The following is a 21,646-nucleotide window of genomic DNA, read 5'->3' as shown; positions in this document are numbered from 1 at the left end:
TTCATCCTACCCAGTTTGTGTCCAGGACCTGCTGTTCCAGCGTGGGCATGTGAAGACTGGTGCATGGAAACTGTTGTGGGCGTGTGTGGCCGTACGTGAGGGCACGTGAAGATGTTTGTCAAAAGGCATGTACACTATCAACAGTTAGCATGTCTGTGGTGTGTGTTCTGTGTGCTTGTGTGTATGTGTGTTAGTGTATTCGTTCGTGTGTGCGCACCTTTCTGTACATGTGAGCATGTGTGTGTGTGTATGTTTGTTAGTGCTGATTTGGGAAGTACAGAAGCCCTATAAGTAGGAGTTCCAGAACTAAGGAAGGAGATTGGAGTGACGGGGGGAGGAGGAGGGAGGAGAGGGCAGGAGTGACGGGGGGAGGAGGAGGGAGGAGAGGGCAGGAGTGATGGGGGGAGGAGGAGGGAGGAGAAGGCAGGAGTGATGGGGGAGGAGGAGGGAGGAGAGGGCAGGAGTGACGGGGGGAGGAGGAGGGAGGAGAGTGCAGGAGTGATGGGGGGAGGAGGAGGGAGGAGAGGGCAGGAGTGACGGGGGAGGAGGAGGGAGGAGAGGGCAGGGTAGTGACGGGGGAAGGAGGAGGGAGGAGAGGCAGAGTGACGGGGGAGGAGGAGGGAGGAGAGGGCAGGAGTGACGGGGGGAGGAGGAGGGAGGAGAGGGCAGGAGTGACGGGGGGAGGAGGAGGGAGGAGAGGGCAGGAGTGACGGGGGGAGGAGGAGGGAGGAGAGGGCAGGAGTGACGGGGGAGGAGGAGGGAGGAGAGGGCAGGAGTGACGGGGGGAGGAGGAGGGAGGAGGGGCAGGAGTGACGGGGGGAGGAGGAGGGAGGAGAGGGCAGGAGTGACGGGGGGAGGAGGAGGGAGGAGAGGGCAGGAGTGACGGGGGAGGAGGAGGGAGGAGAGGGCAGGAGTGACGGGGGGAGGAGGAGGGAGGAGAGGGCAGGAGTGACGGGGGAGGGAGGAGGGAGGAGAGGGCAGGAGTGACGGGGGAGGAGGAGGGAGGAGAGGGCAGGATGTGACGGGGGAGGAGGAGGGAGGAGAGGGCAGGAGTGACGGGGGAGGAGAGGAGGAGAGGGGCAGGAGTGACGGGGGAGGAGGAGGGAGGAGAGGGCAGGAGTGACGGGGGGAGGAGGAGGGAGGAGAGGGCAGAGTGACGGGGGAGGAGGAGGGAGGAGAGGGCAGGAGTGAGGGGGAGGAGGAGGGAGGAGAGGGCAGGAGTGACGAGGGGAGGAGGAGGGAGGAGAGGGCAGGAGTGACGGGGGAGGAGGAGGGAGGAGAGGGCAGGTGCATGTAGCAGACAGGGAGTGGCTGTTGAGACAAAATCCAAAACATCTGCTTGGCTCCTGATTCATCTCAATCAGTCGTGCTCTCTTTCATCTCTCTCCTTTCTTCTTTCTCCCACTCTTTCCCCCCAATGATCTCTCATTTCTTCCACCTGTGTCTGTGTGCAAAGCTATTAATTGGTACCTTGCACTTGGACTCAGCGAGTCAGATAAAGACGATTCTTTTAACTCAACTAATTATAAACTTTGAGCTTCTTTTCAGTTTGACTCGAATCACTCTTGATTGGAATTGAACATGAGCGCCATTCAGGTTCTGTCAGAGTTCTCCCTCATTAAAAAAGGCCTTCCAGTCAGCCAGTCCAGAGAGAGGGTCTGGGCCCAGTGGTGCTCCTCTGGTGGGTGGAGAGGGGGGGGGGGGGGGGGGCTCATTCCAGTGCCTTGTTATCCTCATTAACGTAACCCCCTGAAGCTGGACCAATCACATTCAATTATAACTCTTCCTCCCTCTCTCTCTCACACTTCTCCACCTAGCTTCTTGCTGCAAGAGCTGTTTTCATTCTCTTTCCCCTACTTTTCCCCAAACCTCCAGCTCTGTGATTTTCTTCACTTCTCTCTCACTTTTTCTGTTTCATTCCCCCCCCATCTCTTTCAGGTTTAACTGTCCCCTCATCTATTTCCTCCTCCCTCTCTCTCTCGCCCACCCCCTTGGTTAAGGAGTATTTGAACTCAGGTAGCAGGGCAGCATTCCACACCCTGACCCGTGGGAGCAGGGGGCACACCAAACATTTCAACTAGCTGTTACTATAGCGACCATCCGCCTAGGGGCTGACACTCCGGTCAAAGTGACTGGGAGGGTTTCAGTGTATGTGTGTATGTTGTGAGTGTGTGTGAGTGTGTGTGTGTGTGTGTGGTGTGTGAGAGAGAGAGAGTAGAGAGAGAGAGTAGAGAGAGAGAGAGAGAGAGAGAAGAGAGAGAGAGAGAGAGAGAGAGAGAGAGAGAGAGAGAGAGAGTAGAGAGCCTATCCTGTATGTTTCATTTAAACTTCAAAATGCTTCCTAACCTCTTTGGTTTATTGGATGAAAGGTTTGAGATCACATGACCTATTTTCCCAAGACATCCATCTTCTCTCTGAAGTTTAATGTCAAGCACTTTGTTTGTGCTTGGTTTAGAATCAACACTTTGTGGTGTTCTTGTTTAAAACCAACAGTAGTCAGACCAATGAAATATTCCCAAATGTCCAACTGTGTGAAGTAAATCAAACGAGCCCCAGATACATGTAGTGTTCCAGCTATGTGCACCAGCTGTCTGCTCCTCTCTCAAAGGGTCTGGCGGAGCTGGCAGCTGTGTGTGGGCCTGTGGTCGTCAAGCCCGGCCCTATCAGCTCCCCTCCCCTCTACTGTGTCCTGTAACTCTGTCAGCTGCCCTCCCCTCTGCTGTGTCCTGTAACTCTTGTCAGCTGCCCTCCCCTCTGCTGTGTCCTGTAACTCTGTCAGCTGCCCTCTACTGTGTCCTGTAACTCTGTCAGCTGCCCTATACTGTGTCCTGTAACTCTGTCAGCTGCCCTCCCCTCTGCTGTGTCCTGTAACTCTGTCAGCTGCCCTCCCCTCTACTGTGTCCTGTAACTCTGTCAGCTGCCCTCCCCTCTGCTGTGTCCTGTAACTCTGTCAGCTGCCCTCCCCTCTACTGTGTCCTGTAACTCTGTCAGCTGCCCTCCCCTCGCTTGTGTCCTGTACTCTGTCAGCTGCCCTCTACTGTGTCCTGTAACTCTGTCAGCTGCCCTATACTGTGTCCTGTAACTGTGTCAGCTGCCCTATACTGTGTCCTGTAACTCTGTCAGCTGCCCTCTACTGTGTTCTGTAACTCTGTCAGCTGCCCTCTACTGTGTCCTGTAACTCTGTCAGCTGCCCTCTACTGTGTTCTGTAACTCTGTCAGCTGCCCTATACTGTGTCCCTGTAACTCTGTCAGCTGCCCTCTACTGTGTCCTGTAACTCTGTCAGCTGCCCTCTACTGTGTCCTGAAACTCTGTCAGCTGCCCTCTACTGTGTCCTGTAACTCTGTCAGCTGCCCTCCCCTCTACTGTGTCCTGTAACTCTGTCAGCTGCCCTATACTGTGTCCTGTAACTCTGTCAGCTGCCCTCTACTGTGTCCTGTAACTCTGTCAGCTGCCCTCCCCTCTGCTGTGTCCTGTAACTCTGTCAGCTGCCCTCCCCTCTACTGTGTCCTGTAACTCTGTCAGCTGCCCTCTACTGTGTCCTGTAACTCTGTCAGCTGCCCTCCCTCTGCTGTGTCCTGTAACTCTTGTCAGCTGCCCTCCCCTCTACTGTGTCCTGTAACTCTGTCAGCTGCCCTATACTGTGTCCTGTAACTCTGTCAGCTGCCCTCTGCTGTGTCCTGTAACTCTGTCAGCTGCCCTCCCCTCTGCTGTGTCCTGTAACTCTGTCAGCTGCCCTCCCCTCTACTGTGTCCTGTAACTCTGTCAGCTGCCCTCCCCTCTGCTGTGTCCTGTAACTCTGTCAGCTGCCCTCCCCTCTGCTGTGTCCTGTAACTCTGTCAGCTGCCCTCCCCTCTGCTGTGTCCTGTAACTCTGTCAGCTGCCCTCCCTCTGCTGTGTCCTGTAACTCTGTCAGCTGCCCTCCCCTCTACTGTGTCCTGTAACTCTGTCAGCTGCCCTCCCCTCTGCTGTGTCCTGTAACTCTGTCAGCTGCCCTCTACTGTGTCCTGTAACTCTGTCAGCTGCCCTATACTGTGTCCTGTAACTCTGTCAGCTGCCCTATACTGTGTCCTGTAACTCTGTCAGCTGCCCTCTACTGTGTTCTGTAACTCTGTCAGCTGCCCTCTACTGTGTCCTGTAACTCTGTCAGCTGCCCTCTACTGTGTTCTGTAACTCTGTCAGCTGCCCTATACTGTGTCCTGTAACTCTGTCAGCTGCCCTCTACTGTGTTCCTGTAACTCTGTCAGCTGCCCTCCCCTCTACTGTGTCCTGTAACTCTGTCAGCTGCCCTCCCCTCTACTGTGTCCTGTAACTCTGTCAGCTGCCCTATACTGTGTCCTGTAACTCTGTCAGCTGCCCTATACTGTGTCCTGTAACTCTGTCAGCTGCCTCTACTGTGTCCTGTAACTCTGTCAGCTGCCCTCCCCTCTGCTGTGTCCTGTAACTCTGTCAGCTGCCCTCCCCTCTGCTGTGTCCTGTAACTCTGTCAGCTGCCCTCCCCTCTACTGTGTCCTGTAACTCTGTCAGCTGCCCTCTACTGTGTCCTGTAACTCTGTCAGCTGCCCTCCCCTCTGCTGTGTCCTGTAACTCTGTCAGCTGCCCTCCCCTCTACTGTGTCCTGTAACTCTGTCAGCTGCCCTCCCCTCTACTGTGTCCTGTAACTCTTGTCAGCTGCCCTCCCCTCTACTGTGTCCTGTAACTATGTCAACTGCCCTCCCCTCTGCTGTGTCCTGTAACTCTGTCAGCTGCCCTCCCCTCTACTGTGTCCTGTAACTATGTTAACCACGCTGCACTCTGCTCACCTCACAGCTCTCTGCTAAACATCTCAAATTCCGTCGTTTGTCGTCCCACCATGACAGAAAGCCTGGGATGCAATCAGAATGTTTTAAATAAAAATTATTAAACTGCAGTTCTCTGTGTTTGACTTGCTATGTTCATGTTGCAGTTCATGGCTGCTCTTTTAAATCTGGAGTTTGCGAAAATTGTGAATCATCCTATGGATTAATAGTGGGGAACACCTCTGAAAATCGACATTTCAGGTGTGAAGCTCTCACCTGTTGTTGGTACACTGTAGCATGCCATAAGATCCAGCTGGAGATTTCATTGTGTAGGGAGACCGGTGATCAAAGAGGAAACCGACGATCACATGACCGAGAGGGAGTTCCTCGGAGCGGAAACCAGACAGCTATCTGCTTGTTTGATCTGGCAGTCATCTCTCAGATCACTTGTGGACTCCTTGCAGTCAACCGTCTCATGTAGATAGGTGTGTGTGTGCACATCAAAGTGTGGGTTGAAGGAGGTTTTCAGATTCTTGTTCTTTGTGATTCGTTACCGCCGTCTTGGTTAGAATGTATGTTATTAAAATGTTTTCTCTGTCTGTTTGGTCTTTCTCCCCCTCCCTCTCTGTCTCTGCCCCCCCCCTTCTTTCTCTCTCTCTCTCTGCCCCCCCCCCCTCTTCTCTCTCTCTCTCTCTTTCCTGTCTGCCTTATCTCTTTCTCCCCCCCTCTTTCTCTCTCTTTGTCTGCCCCCCCTCTCTGCCCCCTCTCTGTCTCTGCCCCCCCTCTCTCTTTCTCTCTCTCTGCCCCCCCCTCTCTCATCGCTCTCTCTCTGTCTGCCCCTCTCTGTCTCTGCCCCCCCCCTCTCTCCTCTCTGTCTGCCCCATCTCTCTCTCTCTCTCTCTGCCCCCACTCTCTTTCTCTCTCTCTCTCTCTCTCTCTCTCTCTCTCTCTCTCTCTCTCTGTCTGCCCCCTCTCTGTCTCTGCCCCCCCCTCTCTCTCTCTCTCTCTCTCTCTCTCTGCCCCCACTCTCTTTCTCTCTCTCTCTCTGTTTATATTCCTCCCCTCCCTGTCTGTTTGGGAGAGGCTAAAATGGACAGACAAAATCAGACGTGTGTAATAGACAGAGAATGTGTGTGTGTGTGAAATTCCGGGGGCCTGTGTTTATGGAACGGATTATGCTGACTAAACCTCCGTTTAGCGTTTATTACAACAGAGTTATGAGAGGTGACATGTTTGTTTCTGTATGTTTGTGTTATTCCATAGGAGGCGGTTATCAGAAAAACTGCCGGTTCAGGGTTAGGGAACTACTTAAACAGCTTCACACACACACACACACACACACACACACACACACACACACACACAAACACACACACACACACACACACACACACACAACACACACACGGGGGAAGAAATGTTTTTCCCTCTGTGGGATTTTTGGGCTGCATTGAATGTGAACATACTGAGTATCTCAATAGGGCTGTGTTCCACCTACACAGTCATTCGTCCAGGGACCTACTTCATTATTGTGTGTGTGAAAACACACACAATAAAAATTACAGCTCCACTGAAAGCTAAACCAAATGGTACTTTTACACATTTGTTTTGAGTTTGAAAGTGGCACATCGTTTGGAGTTTCAAAGTAGCTAACATCAGTATTTACGATCTGTCTCTGGAGACGGTTTACGGTGGACAGTTTTGCAAGGCTTGAACATATTTGTCCAAACATAATGTACTGTTCTAAAACGCACAGCAAAAATGCATGACACAAAATAAACTACCTCCATCAAACCATAAATCTTGATATCAACTGAAAATATTTCAATTAATCATTTGATAATGGCCCAATGAACACTAACTCTAAAAATCAATATATTCTAACATTGTTCAAAGGAGGGTTCACATTCAAGTGGGAGTGATTAGTACAATTTGGACCAGATTTCATTGGGTGTGCTCAAGCCTTCGGCGAGAGCACAACCTTTGTTCTATCACATATATATTATTATTATTGGGTGTGCTCAAGCCTTCGGCGAGAGCACAACCTTTGTTCTCTCACATATATATTATTGGGTGTGCTCAAGCCTTCGGCGAGAGCACAACCTTTGTTCTCTCACATATATATTATTATTATTATTATTATTTTTATTTATTTTTGCCCCCCTAAAACTCAGTCAATATTTGGCCTACATAGACAACGTAGGTGTCAAAAGTTTCGTCTTGGTAGCGATTGAGTTGCTTGTATTGGGATTTACGTTCCGTTGCACGGTTTAAGTAGAAATTACGTTTTTGTGTCGAAAAGTGAAGCTAACGGTGGCTAACTTGCTAACCACAGTCAATGACGCTACTTACGTCACTAACGTCACGAAAACTCGCGTGACTACCTCTAGCAGAATATTAGTTTAGCAGCTCGTTAACTTCTGGGAGATAGCTAGGCTAACTATAGCTTTACTGCAAGGCAGCTGCAGAAACGCCACAAGCAAAGAGGACAGGTGATAACTATTTACTAATTTTACTTTGTGATATGACACACAATTGTGATGTGTAATGTACAATATAAGCTGATATTATTAAGGAAGTACATCTACTTTCGGAAACAGTAGTCTACTATTTCACTGAAGTATTAGCATCATGACATTAGCCTGTGTTGCCCGGGCAACACATACTACAGTGGTCTATGATGTAGCGTTATCTGTTTTCAATCGTTAAAATAAACATTCCTCACATATACATTTTCGTTGTAGGGTTTATTCTGACATTAGTAAACGATTTGTTGGTTTCAAACCAGTGTAGCTCACTGCAACGCTGTAGCTTACGTGAGACACACTACAAAAACATCTATCTTACACAACTGTAGGAAGTCAAACGGCGACAGAACATGTTCGGCACTCCCCTTACTTAAATCAAAAGTCTATCTAACTACTAACCTGAACTTCATTGCCACAGCCTAAACGTTGTCAATCTGTTCATGAAAATAATTAATTTCAGCTTAAACCGTACAACGGAACGTTAAATCCAATTCAACCAACGCCATCGCTACCAAGACGAACACAGCAGTAGTCTAGTACTGTACCGTAGTAGTACAATTTACCGGGCAGCTTCTCCACACAGGGCTATATCGCATTTTGCGTTGTTACTGACAATGATCGCTACCAGTGAGCTTTTTATGAATGAGCGATTTTCCACTAAATGAATGTCAAGCTTATTTACGTTTTGGGGGGCATATTTTCAGTTAGAAGATGGTACTGTTTGAATCGCGATTACATCTTCTACTGCCGGGTAACGTCGTAGAATAATCTTCAAAGGGGGTTCTTTATTAATGAATGAATGCAATGAGTAGGCTAAATGCCTGAAAATATAATGAGAAGGGAAAAACGTAAAATTACGTTTAAGTCATAGAGATTAGGTCAATTTTTACACCGGTCTGTAAATGTATTCGTTTTGATTCAACGTTGAGGCTGCCTCTTGCAGGGGAAATGAGAAGACATCTATTTCATTCTACACTTCACTCGTATTTTCAGTTGTAAATGAGCAGCAAAAAAAAATGCTTTTAAATCTATGTAATCTTTATAAATAATAAGTATGCATTTTTATATAAAATATACAGAAATATCAGTTGTAAAAATGTCATTCAAAAACGGACCCCTGTGCAACCGACGCAAGCAAGCACACCCTACAATTTCCCCAGAAATTGTACCCTCTCTAGTTTGTTTTTCAACTTCTTAGTTCTTCCGCCGTTTTTGGCCTTTAACTCGTTCTGCATACTTTAACCGATTCCTACAACTTTTGTATCAAAACGTTCAGCTCCTTCAGGAGATGATGGCTATGACTTTTGGTATTTCTCACTTTTATACTTTTTAAGACATTAAGGTTTTTGTGCAAATTATTCTCCCATTAAAAGTAATGGTAAATCCTTTCAAATCATTAAAAAGCTTCCTCCTCTTTCAAACGTAACTACTTCAGCTTACTTTCAGCTAGAGACACCATTCAACCTTTAAAATGTTCACAAGACATTCAGCTATTCCCAAATGATTCAGCTTTTTCAAATGTTCAGCCAATTTTGAATTATGACAGTTTGAAATACATTAAAATGTTTGCTCCTTCTTGATTTTTATGAATGAGCAGCAAGCAGAGTGTCTGCTTGCTGCTCTTTTTCTGATATTCAACTAATTTGTCAAACAAATTCCTCTAACGTTCATATAGTTTAACTTACAGAAACAAGTTATACCTTAAAATGTAGGAAAAATTGTCCTCTTTCAGCCAATGTAACTACTAAAGAGCTCACATTTACAGATTTTTAGCTATGAGCCTTGAAGCGAGAGCAGCCTTTCAAATTCTCTCACTAACTTCAATGGAGAGGTGAGTAAAATCAGTCAGAGAAAGCAAGAAGGAACAAGATTTTGAAACTGCCGATAGAGTCGTATTTCTGACCGCACAGACATATAAAGGACATCTCTGGTTTCGGCAGAGTCTTGGGTCTCGGAAAATATCCTTATATTTTGGATTGGACGTATAGTTTTGCGTCTAGGTCAACTTGTTTGAGGTGTGGATGCTAGGTAAATGTTCGTTTTTCTCTCTGCCTAGCTCGTTAGCTATCACAGCTGCGCCATCACCGTGGCAACCAAACAAACAAGCACCAGGAAAGCAAAAGGAACACGTTTTTGAAACTGCAGGTAGAGTCGTATTTCTGACTGCACAGACATATAAAGAATATCTCTGGTTTCGGCAGAGTCTTGGGTCTCGGAAAATATCCTTATATTTTGGATTGGACGTACAGTTTTGCGTCTAGGTTATCTTGTTTGAGGTGTGGATTCTAGCTACATTTCTCTTATTCTCTACCCTCAGCGCGTTAGCAATCATAGCTGCACCATCACCGTAACGACAGACACGCACCACTCAGTCTCTCACACAGGTGATTGGTACGTTTACTTGACCATGAGAAACACGATTACTAGCAATTGTCGGTTTATGCCAATAATACGATTACTCCGTTTACATGTGTAATTAGTTATGCGATTACTCAATAAACGCGTCTACATGATTCTTTTTTATTAATCGTTGTATGTTCCACGGACAAAACTTGCACCATCATCCTTCTGCAACAAAGTGTCGATGTGTCTTCCTGTATCGGCTCTACTGCTGTATGTTTCATTCCATCAACACATTGAATCCTACTAAGAAAGCCGAGTAAACGCACTCAATGGTAGGCTACATCTGCTACTGCTATTACTATCCCAACTATAATTTCAGCTGTTAAAACGATAATATTCTTGTTCCGACTAGCTAGCCTACTTCTGTTTAACAGTTCAGCTTTCAGCTTCTCCCGCATTGTAGGCTATTTTAGCTCTTAGCTTTGTTAAGATGATGCAGATGATGCAGTTCAGCTTCCACACTGCCTCTTTTGTGTCACTCACACATTTTTGAAATTCATTTCAGCTTGCGGGTATTTTCTCATTTCTCACTTTTATACTTTTTAAAATATAAAGGTTTTTGTGCAAATTATTCTCCCTTTAAAAGTAATGGTAAATCCTTTCAAATCATTGTTGGAATGCTGCTCCAGCCCCTTTCAAAAATACCTTTCGGTTGCTTTGAAGCTTCAGCTTATAACTTTCTACAAAATTTTCACTATTTTCAGCTTTTTTAGCATGGTCAGCTATCCCCATTCAGGTTTTCAGCATTCTCACTGCTGTTTCGCAGGAACAGCCGTTTCTAGTTTTTATTTCTTTTTGCCCCCCTAAAACTCAGTCAATATTTGGCCTACATAGACAACGTAGGTGTCAAAAGTTTCGTCTTGGTAGCGATTGAGTTGCTTCTATTGGAATTTACGTTCCGTTGTATGGTTTAAGTGGAAATTACGTTTTTGTGGCGAAAAGTGAAGCTAACGGTGGCTAATTTGCTAGCCACAGTCACTGACGTTACTAACGTCACTACGTCACTAACGTCACGAAAACACGCGTGACTACCTTTGGCAAAACATTCGTTTCGCATCTGTTAACTTGGGAGATAGCTAGGCTAACTATAGCTTTACTGGAAGGCAGCTGCAGAAACGCCACAAGCAAAGAGGCCAGGGTGATAACTATTTATTACTTTGTGATATGACACACAATTGTGATGTGTAATGTACAGTATAAGCTGATATTATTAAGGAAGTACATCTACTTTCGGAAACAGTAGTCTACTATTTCACTGACGTATTAGCATCATGACATTAGCCTGTGTTGCCCGGGCAACACATACTACAGTAGTCTATGATGTAGCGTTATCTGTTTTCAATCGTTAAAATAAACATTCCTCACATATATAGTTTCGTTGTAGGATTTATTCTGACATTAGTAAACGATTTGTTGGTGAAATTACCATTACCTGTGGTTTCAAACCAGTGTTGCTCACTGCAACGCTGTAGCCTACGCGAGACACACTACAAAAACATCTACAGTACACAGCTGTTTAGGAAATCAAACGGCGACAGAACATGTTCGGCACTCCCCTTACTTAAATCAAAAGTCTCTGACCACTAACCTGAACTTCATTGCCACAGCCTAAACTTTGTCAATCTGTTCATGAAAATAATTAATTTCAGCCTAAACCTTACAACGGAACGTTAAATCGAATTCAACCAACGCAATCGCTACCAAGACGAACACAGTAGTCTAGTACTGTACCGTAGTAGAATTTACCGGGGCAGCTTCTCCACACAGGGCTATATCGCATTTTGCGTTGTTACTGACAATGATCGCTACCAGTGAGCTTTTTATGAATGAGCGATTTTCCACTAAATAAATGTCAAGCTTATTTACGTTTTTGAGGGCATTTTTTCAGTTAGCAGATGGTAATGTTTGAATTGCGATTCCATCTTCTACTGCCGGTAACGTCGTAGAATAATCTTCAAAGGGGGTTCTTTATTCATGAATGAATGCAATATGAGTAGGCTAAATGCCTGAAAATATCATGAGAAGGGAAAACTTAAAAGGACGTTTAAGTCATAGAGATTAGGTCAATTTTTACACCGGTCTGCCAAATGTATTCGTTGATTCAGCTATGAGGCTGCCTCTTGCAGGGGAAATGAGAAGACATCATATTCATTCTACACTTAACTCGTATTTTGAGTTGTAAATGAGCAGCAAAAAAAGATGCTTTTAAATCTATGTAATCTTTATAAATAATAAGTAGGTCCTATGCATTTTTAGATAAAATATACAGAAATATCAGTTGTAAAAATGTCATTAAAAAACGGACCCCTGTGCAACCGACGCAAGCAAGCACACCCTACAATTTCCCCAGAAATTGTACCCTCTCTAGTTTAGTTTGATATGATTTACTCAACTGAAAAATGTGTTTTGAATGCTTTGTGTGAAAGCAATTTGAAAATGACTAATGCTGGTGTGCTTGTTGGGCTGTAAAGTGGACCAAGTGGATCTGAGTTTTATTAAAAGGAACATTTTGAGCAATAAGTCACCATGCCTTCACTTACCACTAGAGAGCATTGTTGGCCCAGCTAACCTTGTGAGGTTGTGTTGGAAACAAACGCTATATCACTTATTTGATAAGTCCCTGTCAAGAATAGACATTTAATAATATTCACATTACATAATACTAACATCTATGTTCTATGTGTTTTTACTAAGAAGTACTGTCCTTTCAAGTAAAACTGTTTTGTTGTTGGTAGATTCAATCCTAACTGTGGATATGTATACAAACCACAGGTTGAGACCCGTAACACTGAAGTGTGATGACTATGGTTATGTGTGCGATGGTGAAACCGTTTGTTTTTGTAGTTCTAGTTAGCTCAGAGGTCAACTTTCCCAGCTGTAGGTCCTGATGCTGGCTTGTCTCTGTCCTTCTTTAGTGGTCTACACAGGAGGAACAGGCCTCACTCTCTCCCCCTCTCCCCCCCTCCCTCTCCCCCTCCCCCTCCCCCTCCCCCTCTCCCCCTCTCCCTCTCCCTCTCCCCCCCTCTCTCTCCCTCTCCCTCTCCCTCTCCCTCTCCCTCCCCCTCCCTCCCCCTCCCTCCCCCTCCCCCTCCCCCTCCCCCTCTCCCTCTCCCTCTCCCTCTCCCCCCTCTCTCTCCCTCTCCCTCCCCCTCCCCCTCCCTCCCCCTCCCTCCCCCTCCCCCTCCCCCTCGCCCTCGCCCTCCACCCCCCCTCTCTCTCTCTCCCAGTCTCTAGCCATCCTTTTCTCCGTCTTTACATCGTCTCCTCAGGCTCCTCCTCCCAGCCCCCTGTCGGACTCTGTCGGTGAATCACGTCCCTTCATGGGTGACTGCGCCAGCCCCCAGCGCGTCATCTGGTGCAGCAGCATCAGGAAGAGGGCGGAGACTATGAGGGCCACGCCTGCCATCAGGAAGCCTGTCCCATAGTCACTCATCTTATCAATGAAGAACCCTGGGGAGCCAATAAGACATGTTAGTGTGGTGCCAGTTGACCTCTCCAGTGTAGTGTCCAGGTTTCTTCCTGCTTCTAAGAAACTTCTCAAATGGACAAAGACTTCCGGTCCACCATGGCACAAAAGAGATAGAAACACCATAGCTGTTCGTAGTTAGCTATAAGATAACATCCAATGTGTTGTTTCGATACCGTGTGTGATAGATATGCATCAAGTTCTTCCTTGGAATTGAAAGAACAGTACAGTTTTCATACAGTAGTATGAACAGCAGTACATGGGCTTCAGTCGGAACTAGAGAGAGAGAGAAGAGGACAATAGGAACAAGGGCATGAGGAAGGCAGGGAAGTCCATCTGGATTAAATACCAGCAGTATTGTGAAGTTGCTGGTTGTCAGTTCTAAGGCTACAATGGTCCAGGCTACAAACAGTCCATGTCAATAGAAAATAACCCAATTGGGTTGGCCTGGTGACCCACGGAGAAGGGCCGTCCTTAGATCCAGACACCTGCAACTATTACTCCCCCTTACCACTGCAAGATGGACAACACTATAAATCTAATCAATGGTGTGACTAAGAGTTTCTAACAGCAATTAAGAAGTGACAGTTTTGTCTGTGGGGAGCTGGCCAGAACTTGGCACTGGGAGTTGATTTAGAGGTGGAGGCTGGCTGGCTGGCTGGCTGGCTGGCTGGCTCGCTGGCTGGCTGGCTGGCTGGCTCGCTGGCTGGCCGGCTGGCATGGCCCAAGGTGCCGGTATAGATTCAGGCCCTAGCATGCTGGATTTAAAGCTATTATTTCAGAAAGAGAGAAAGAGAGAGCAGTGATGTGTGACCAGTGGCCCAAATTGGGGTAAGATGGGGTGTGTGTATGGAGGGAGGGGGGGGGGGGGGGCATACTTTATGGTCCGCAGCATTCTGAACAGAGATCAACCGGTCTGGTTATATGTCACCACAATAGAATAACAGCAAACCGTGTTATTCTGTGGAGGGGAGGAAGAGAGGCCAGAGGTAGAAGAGGAGGAGTAGAGGTACAGAGGAGAACCAGAGGAGCAGCAGGAGGAGAGGAGGAGGAGCGAGTGTTGGAGAGGGAGCAGGCCTTCAGGGGAGAAGCCCATTCCAGTGGGCAACATTAGTCACAAGACTAATAGCCCATGAAATTAACACAACTGTAAAGCACCATGATATATGTTTGCACACAACCCACATCTCTCTCTCTCTCTCCCTCCCTTTTCCCTCTCCCTCAACTACTCTCTCTCTCTCTCTCTCTCTCTCTGTCTCTCTCTCTCTCTCTCTCTCTCTCTCTTTCTCTCGCTCTCTGTTCCCCTCTCCCTCCCTGTCTCTCTGAATGAGGACGTACAGCGTGTGTAGAGAAGTGTAAATGAACTGTCATCCATGGTACCCTGGTGGAGGGTGACCTTGGTGGATATCTCACACAGTTACAATGCCGGGTACAGCACAGGGGTTGGTATTCGCCTCAGGTTTGTGTGTGTGTGTATGGTCTGTGTACAGTAACACCCATGGTGTCCTCACCAGCGATGGGAGGGCCCAGAAGCCCTCCGCTGCTCCGGAGGAGCATGAAGAACCCCAGGGCGCTGCCCAGCCTGTGGACGCCGACCACCTCCGCCAGCACCGTGATGTGGATGGACACGGTGGCCCCGAACGCCAGGCCGAACGCCACGCTGAACGCCGCCAGCTCGGGGAAGGATCCGGCCAGGGGGCAGAGGAGCAGCACGCCCCCCAAAACCAGCACGGACACCGTCAGCTGGCGGATGGTCGGCGTCAGACGCAGGTTGGCCACCCAGCCGAAGAGGATGCGCCCGGTCAGGTCGGAGGCTGCCGAGATGGACATGAGCGCCGCCGCCTGGTACTCCTCCACCCCACGGCTGCGTGCGTAGGGCACCAGGAAGAGAGCCGGGGCGAAGAAGCCGAGCGCGGCGAACACGCCGAACATGGAGTACACCACGAAGGAGGGGCTGGAGATCAGGGTGTAGTCCATGTAGCGCCGCGCCGCGCCACGCAGCGCCGCGCCACGCAGCGCCGCCCTGCTGGAGAGGGCCTCACCTGGGGCTCGGGCTCCTACAGCCCCCTGCGGGTCTCTCTGCATCTGGGGTTGGACCTCCAGCGCCGGTCCCTCCTCCTCTCTGGGGGCCTGTCTCCTCTGGGGGGGTTCCAGGGGCCTCAGCAGCATTCCACACACACACAGGTTGAGCTGGAGCCCCCCCAGCACCAGCATGGCCCCCCTCCAGGAGTAGTGGTTCACCAGGAGCTGGAGGAAGGGGGTGAGGAGGAAGGTAAAGATGCACTCTCCTGTGCTGGCCAGGGCGTTGGCCAGGGGGCGGCGCCGCTCAAAGTACAAGCCCAGCATGGTCACCGTGGGGGTCCAGGCGAGGGCGTAGCCACAGCCTGTGGAAGGTGGGGGTGGGTGACAGCGTCACAGGTCTAACTAAAAATTTGAATCACAATGAGGCGCATCCGTTTTGGTTTTCAATACAAGGTGTTGGGTGACGGCCAAACCCACCAGTCAGGAAGCCCACTGTGATGTAGAGTTCTACCAGGGTACGGGCGTAAGCCCCGCCCACCATGCCGATACCGCTCAGCAGTCCACCAGTCATGACCACTGCGCGATGGCTGTAGCGGGCGCTCAGGGCCGACCCTACAGGTGCTGCGCAGGGACACACAGAACCAAATCATCATCTAACCTTCAACAGAGAAACCTTCGATTCCAAGGTGGACTCCATCCGTTATGTTTTCATGTTATTTATCGAGACAGCAGGCATGCGTTCTACTGATCGACCATAAGCTCAATATGTGCTGGTCATGCAGGACGAGACTGGCCACTGTGCTAACCACTGGCCCTTTGGGGTTCAGCATCCAGCGCCTCCTGACATAGACTCAAAGCAGCTGTTACTGAGACTCGCTGGTCGGGATGCCCACTGCTTCTGGCTGCCCTTGGAGGAAGGACGGCATGGATGTGAATATCAGGGCTCAAGTATTCGCCGTTTCAGCCATTTCTCACGCAACACCTTGTATTTCTCACGCATTTCAACCCTTTCTCGCGCTGAGAAATAAGGGATGACTTGTCACGCTACATGCAATTAATGGACGAGGCGCAGGCAGACTGAGATGATAGTTTTCTCGATTTATACAGAGTAAAACGGCAATCAGAAAACATCACCAGTATGGGAATCTCACGCCAAACTTTCTATAAAACTTGAGAGCCCTGGGAAAATGCATACACATTTCTTTGGTGGACACTCCTGCATGTGTCTGCATGTGTCTGCGTCTGTGTGTGTCGCCGTTTCCTGCACACGTGCGTGTGTGTCACTACGCTAAGATGAATCAACGCTTCCTTGTTTGTCCTGCGCACAATGTGGGAGATCGCCCTCTAGTGTCTGGAGCCTCACACACTGAACACCGAGCATCAGGAGATCAATGGTGTGATATGAACGAAGCAGGAGACTGTAACAGAGCCTCCCGTTTGGGTCACCTGTGGGATCTGTTACCCAGGATTTGAATAATTCACATAAAGTAGTTGAAATATAACGAACAAATGCCTCTGGTGACAGGAGGATGTCACATGGGGATGCAAGCAAATGACGAGGTAAATACCAACTAATCTTGTGTTCATCTATTCCAGTGCCTCATCCCAGCATTCATTTTGGCCCTCACCTACACAGTGGATGGCAGCCACAGCGATGGAGGTGATCCAGGAAGTGCCTGTTGCCGTGGTTTCGTAGTAGCGGTGTATCTCGACGTAGAGGACCCCAAAGGACTTGATGACCCCGAAGGTCAGGCCGAAAACCAGGAAGCACGCCAGCAGGATAATCCAGCTGTACCCGCCATCCGGGGGCACTGCCACAGCTGGAGGTGACCTCTGACCTCTCATGGAAGTGCAGGACAGGCTCCGCCCCTGTCTCGTGCCTTACTTACCGCAGGACAGGACAGATGGCGATGGGATGACCACAGGAAGGGATGAGGTCATCAAAGGTCCCTAGTCACCGTCTCGCCTGGTTTGTCGGCCTGCTGTACGGTGTCCTGTTGAGATCAAATTAAAATGATCTTACCGAGCTTGAACTCAAACTTGAAATCAACTTTATATCTTTGTCCTAAATGACTGCTCAACTGAATAAAGGGGACTGGGCCAGTCTAAGTCTACCTCATTTCAAGTGAAAAATTATGTAAAATGACATGAGCTGATATTCCCCGGAACACGTTTATCAAGTCAATGAAGTCAATTGCAAAATAAACGTTCAGGACAAAATCGAAGTATTTATTACAGATCTGCAAGGTGACAGATCTGTAAGGTGCAGGTGTCTGATACACTCAAGCTGAGCATCTCAGAGGACTGCACAAATGATACAAGAATGAAGGGCAGTTAATTGCGAATTCAAGGTGCTAGATAGCTTTTGTTTAGTCTTTAGATAGGGCTCCTAGAAATGGCCTTGATATACCGTGTTGTCATCAGCTAATATAGCAGACTATAGATCAAACATTGTTTATTCAAAACAGTATAAGAGTAATAAAGTAATCATTAGTGGTAATCTTTAATTATTGTTAATTTATCAGTGGTTAAGGACAGACCTCTCAGATCCGTAATCCTGAATGCTGTGTTGATATGCAGTTTTATTCTGTGCAAAAATGAAAGCAAGCAGGTTTACCTGTTATGGCAGTTAGGTCAGTTGGAAGATATAGGTTGGCTCTGTGTCCTGGTTCTGGGTCTTGGCCCTGGGTCTAGGTCAGGGTACTGAATCTAGGTCTGGGTCCTGGGTCTGTACCCAGGTCCTGGGTCTGGGTCTTTGGCCAAGGTTCTGGTTCCTGGGTCTAGGTCCCTCTGTACTGCTGTCGTCTCTGTCTGTCTGCGTGTAGGCGAGATCAGTACATTTCTGTACCAGGTACTACTGGCCCCAGGCACATGTCAGACTATCTCTGCTAAACTACAATCCAAAGGTCAAAAAAAGTACATATAGAGAGAGAGAGAGTGCAGGGGGAGAGAAAGAGAGACATGACATTTAATTGGTGAAGAATTTGTTTCAACATTCAGAAGGAAAAAAATGCTGTTTGCTTAAAGTATTTTCCTCTGAGCTTCCCAGACCCTTGGCCCGTCATCGCACACAACAGAGGATACTCTGTTAACCTAAAATGACATGCTATGTTACACTGTCACACATGACTAACCATACAACAACCTCACCAGATCTCTGATAAGACATTTATCAGCATTCTTGGGTACTGGAGCTTGTAATCCAGATGAATAACAAACCTGATTGTCTGACCTGCATTCCCCCAGTACCACAATCATGAAATGCAGAAAATGAGTGAAGCTAGTTCAGGCATGTCACTCGGGCAGCGTGCGTCATATCACCCATTGCCGTGTTCTCAGCCCATAGGCTTAGCTCGATAGGCGGCACTAGAAAGTCACAAACATGCACGCACACGCATCCTCGATTACCTTAGTTCTGCGCTGCTGCCACCCACCACCATCCCCTTCTCCCCCATGTGGTCTGTCTGTTCTCCCCCATGTGGTCTGTCTGTTCTCCCCCATGTGGTCTGTCTGTTCTCCCCGTGGGGGACTTCACTTGTTGCTCCCTGCCTCATGTCATGCATGCTGCAGTGAAGGCAGGGAGCGCTGCCCCATGTACATCCATTTGGCCAATGCTAAACCTATTCTCATGTACTGTATATGAATAAATGGTGAAAGCAATCACGTGAGTGTCTTGACTGAACTAAATGTATGTTTGGAGGAATAGCCAATCATGCTTGACTGTGGTGTGTAACATAAATGAAGATAACAAAGACTGTGTTCTCTGATCTTTATCTTTCCAACAAGTTCTAAGAAAATCACAGGAGGAAGGTCTTGGCAAATAGTCTCATTTGAATGGGTGTGAGGGGTCTGAGGGTGTGTGGGTTTGAGGGGGGGGGGAGTCTGATGGGGTGTGAGGGTCTGGGGGGGGGGGGGAATCTGATGGGGTTTGAGGGTCTGGGGGGGGGGTCTGTGGGGTCTGATGGTCCCCGCTGAGTGACGGTCAGTGACAGCGGAAAGAGACTAGAGGAGATAATGGCAGAACATAAGCAAAATTAACTGGATGTTTTGGTATTTTTCCAGAAGAGGAATAAAGATAGGAATATAGCTTATAAAGAAACTTTTGAAATTGCCTGTTGATTTATGATGTAATCAGATTTGGCACCTACAGTCATGATAAAAATGAGTCTAAAGTCATGTTTATGTTACATAAAGCTCAAAAAATATTATTTGCGCTCAAATTAATGCAAAATGATCATTCTATGATTCGGTCCCCAGCTGTGGTGAAATGAAGCATATCCAAGGTCCGATGTTAGGTTTGGGCTAAGCCCTGAATGTAAAAAAATGTCTGTCCACGCCCCTGCGTGAGTGCATGAGTCACTAAGCCCTGATAGTTAAACCCCAGACAGGAGAAACTGGTTACAGTACAAGTTTGCTGACTAGTGTCTGCTCGGTCACTACAGGTGGTCAATGTTTTCTGTTAGCTTCACAGGAAGACCTGCGCAATATGTAAAGACCGAGTACATAGTGATATAAAGAGCTCATTCTTTGCACTCAATCTTATTTGACTGTTCTGTTGGATTCACATCACTGGATTCATTCAGTCAAACAAACCAACACACTGTGTGCCCCAGGGTCTGGTCAGTGACAGGAAGGTGCCTGTCTGTCCAAGTTTCATTAACATGTCAATTAAAAACAACAAAGTATAACAAGAAAAGCACGTTGACACATTATTTCAAACCATCCTTATGATGCGCATGTAGTAGAGTGGTCCTTGATAAATGTTCAAGTCCATAAAGTCTGTTTTGGGGTAAAATCCAACAGACACGACAAAGGTTGATGAATGTTTATTTGGGGAGTCTGAGTGCATCTCAGGATTCCCTATGAACCCCTAGCCTGACGTTGTCATACTTATAATTCTAGTCAGAATATGAGTCTGATACCGCTCCGTTGGGCTGTGAGTATGGGGCGTGTTTCAACCGAACCCGGAAAAAAATGCCTCTTCGCTCAATTGGATAGACCTACAACCAATCAGATCAACGTAGTATGTTATTTGTTGAAAACGAATTCAACCCAAGCGCTCTTTGGTGACGTGGTTGATTACAGTTAGGTCCATAAATATTTGGACATTGACACAATTTTCATCATTTTGGCTCTGTATACCACCACAATGGATTTGAAATGAAACAATCAAGATATGCTTTAAGTGCAGACTTTCAGCTTTAATTTCAGGGTATTTACATCCAAATCAGGTGAACGGTGTAGGAATTACAACACATTTGATATGTGCCCCCCCCCTTTTTAAGGGATCAAAAGTAATTGGACAATTGGCTGCTCAGCTGTTCCATGGCCAGGTGTATGTTATTCCTTCATGGGAGTTCGTTATTTCATTGACAAGGAGCAGATAAAAGGTCTAGAGTTCATTTCAAGTATGGTATTTGTGTTTGGAATCTGTTGCTGTCAACTCTCAATATGAAGTCCAAAGAGCTGTCACCATCAGTGAAGCAAGCCATCGTTAGGCTGTAAAATCAAAACAAACCTATCAGAGAGATAGCAAAAACATTAGGTGTGGCCAAATCAACTGTTTGGTACATTCTTAAAAAGAAAGAACGCACTGGTGAGCTCAGCAACACCAAAAGACCCGGAAGACCACGAAAAACAACTGTGGTGGATGACAGAAGAATTCTTTCCCTGGTGAAGAAAAACCCCTTCACAACAGTTGGCCAGATCAAGAACACTCTCCAGGAGGTAGGCGTATCTGTGTCAACAATTAAGAGAAGACTTCACCAGAGTAAATACAGAGGGTTCACCACAAGATGTAAACCATTGGTGAGTCTCAAAAACAGGAAGACCAGATTAGAGTTTGCCAAAAAACATCTATAAGAGCCTGTACAGTTCTGGAACAACATCCTATGGACAGATGAGACCAAGATCAACTTGTACCAGAATGATGGGAAGAGAAGAGTATGGAGAAGGGAAGGAACTGCTCATGATCCAAAGCATACCACCTCATCAGTGAAGCATGGTGGAGGTAGTGTTATGGCGTGGGCATGTATGGCTGCCAATGGAACTGGTTCCCTTGTATTTATCGATGATGTGACTGCTGACAAAAGCAGTAGGATGAATTCTGAAGTGTTTCGGGCAATATTATCTGCTCAGATTCAGCCAAATGCTTCAGAACTCATAGGACGGCGCTTCACAGTGCAGATGGACAATGACCCGAAGCATACTGCGAAAGCAACCAAAGAGTTTTTTAAGGCAAAGAAGTGGAATGTTCTGCAATGGCCAAGTCAATCACCTGACCTAAATCCAATTGAGCATGCATTTCACTTGCTAAAGACAAAACTGAAGGGAAAATGCCCCAAGAACAAGCAGGAACTGAAGACAGTTGCAGTAGAGGCCTGGCAGAGCATCACCAGGGATGAAACCCAGCGTCTGGTGATGTCTATGGGTTCCAGACTTCAGGCTGTCA

General features: G+C 47.4%; 1 protein-coding gene across 1 annotated transcript; it reads right to left on the bottom strand.

Annotated features, from left to right (window-relative positions):
• Positions 1-12,926: 12,926 nt before the first annotated feature.
• si:dkey-246g23.4 (uncharacterized protein LOC559426 homolog) lies at positions 12,927-19,983 on the bottom strand. The gene is made up of 5 exons (XM_062461172.1): positions 19,916-19,983; positions 16,824-17,189; positions 15,673-15,816; positions 14,685-15,557; positions 12,927-13,157 (listed from the first exon to the last, which is right to left on the bottom strand). Exons 2-5 carry the CDS (start codon positions 17,038-17,040, stop codon positions 12,973-12,975), a joined length of 1,419 nt encoding a protein of 472 aa, XP_062317156.1. The 5' UTR covers positions 17,041-17,189; positions 19,916-19,983; the 3' UTR covers positions 12,927-12,972.
• Positions 19,984-21,646: the final 1,663 nt, after the last annotated feature.

The sequence above is a fragment of the Osmerus eperlanus genome, chromosome 5 (assembly GCF_963692335.1).
Source record: "Osmerus eperlanus chromosome 5, fOsmEpe2.1, whole genome shotgun sequence".
In the NCBI taxonomy this organism is placed as follows: Eukaryota; Metazoa; Chordata; class Actinopteri; order Osmeriformes; family Osmeridae; genus Osmerus; species Osmerus eperlanus.
This window is presented reverse-complemented; position numbering and strand designations above follow the sequence as displayed.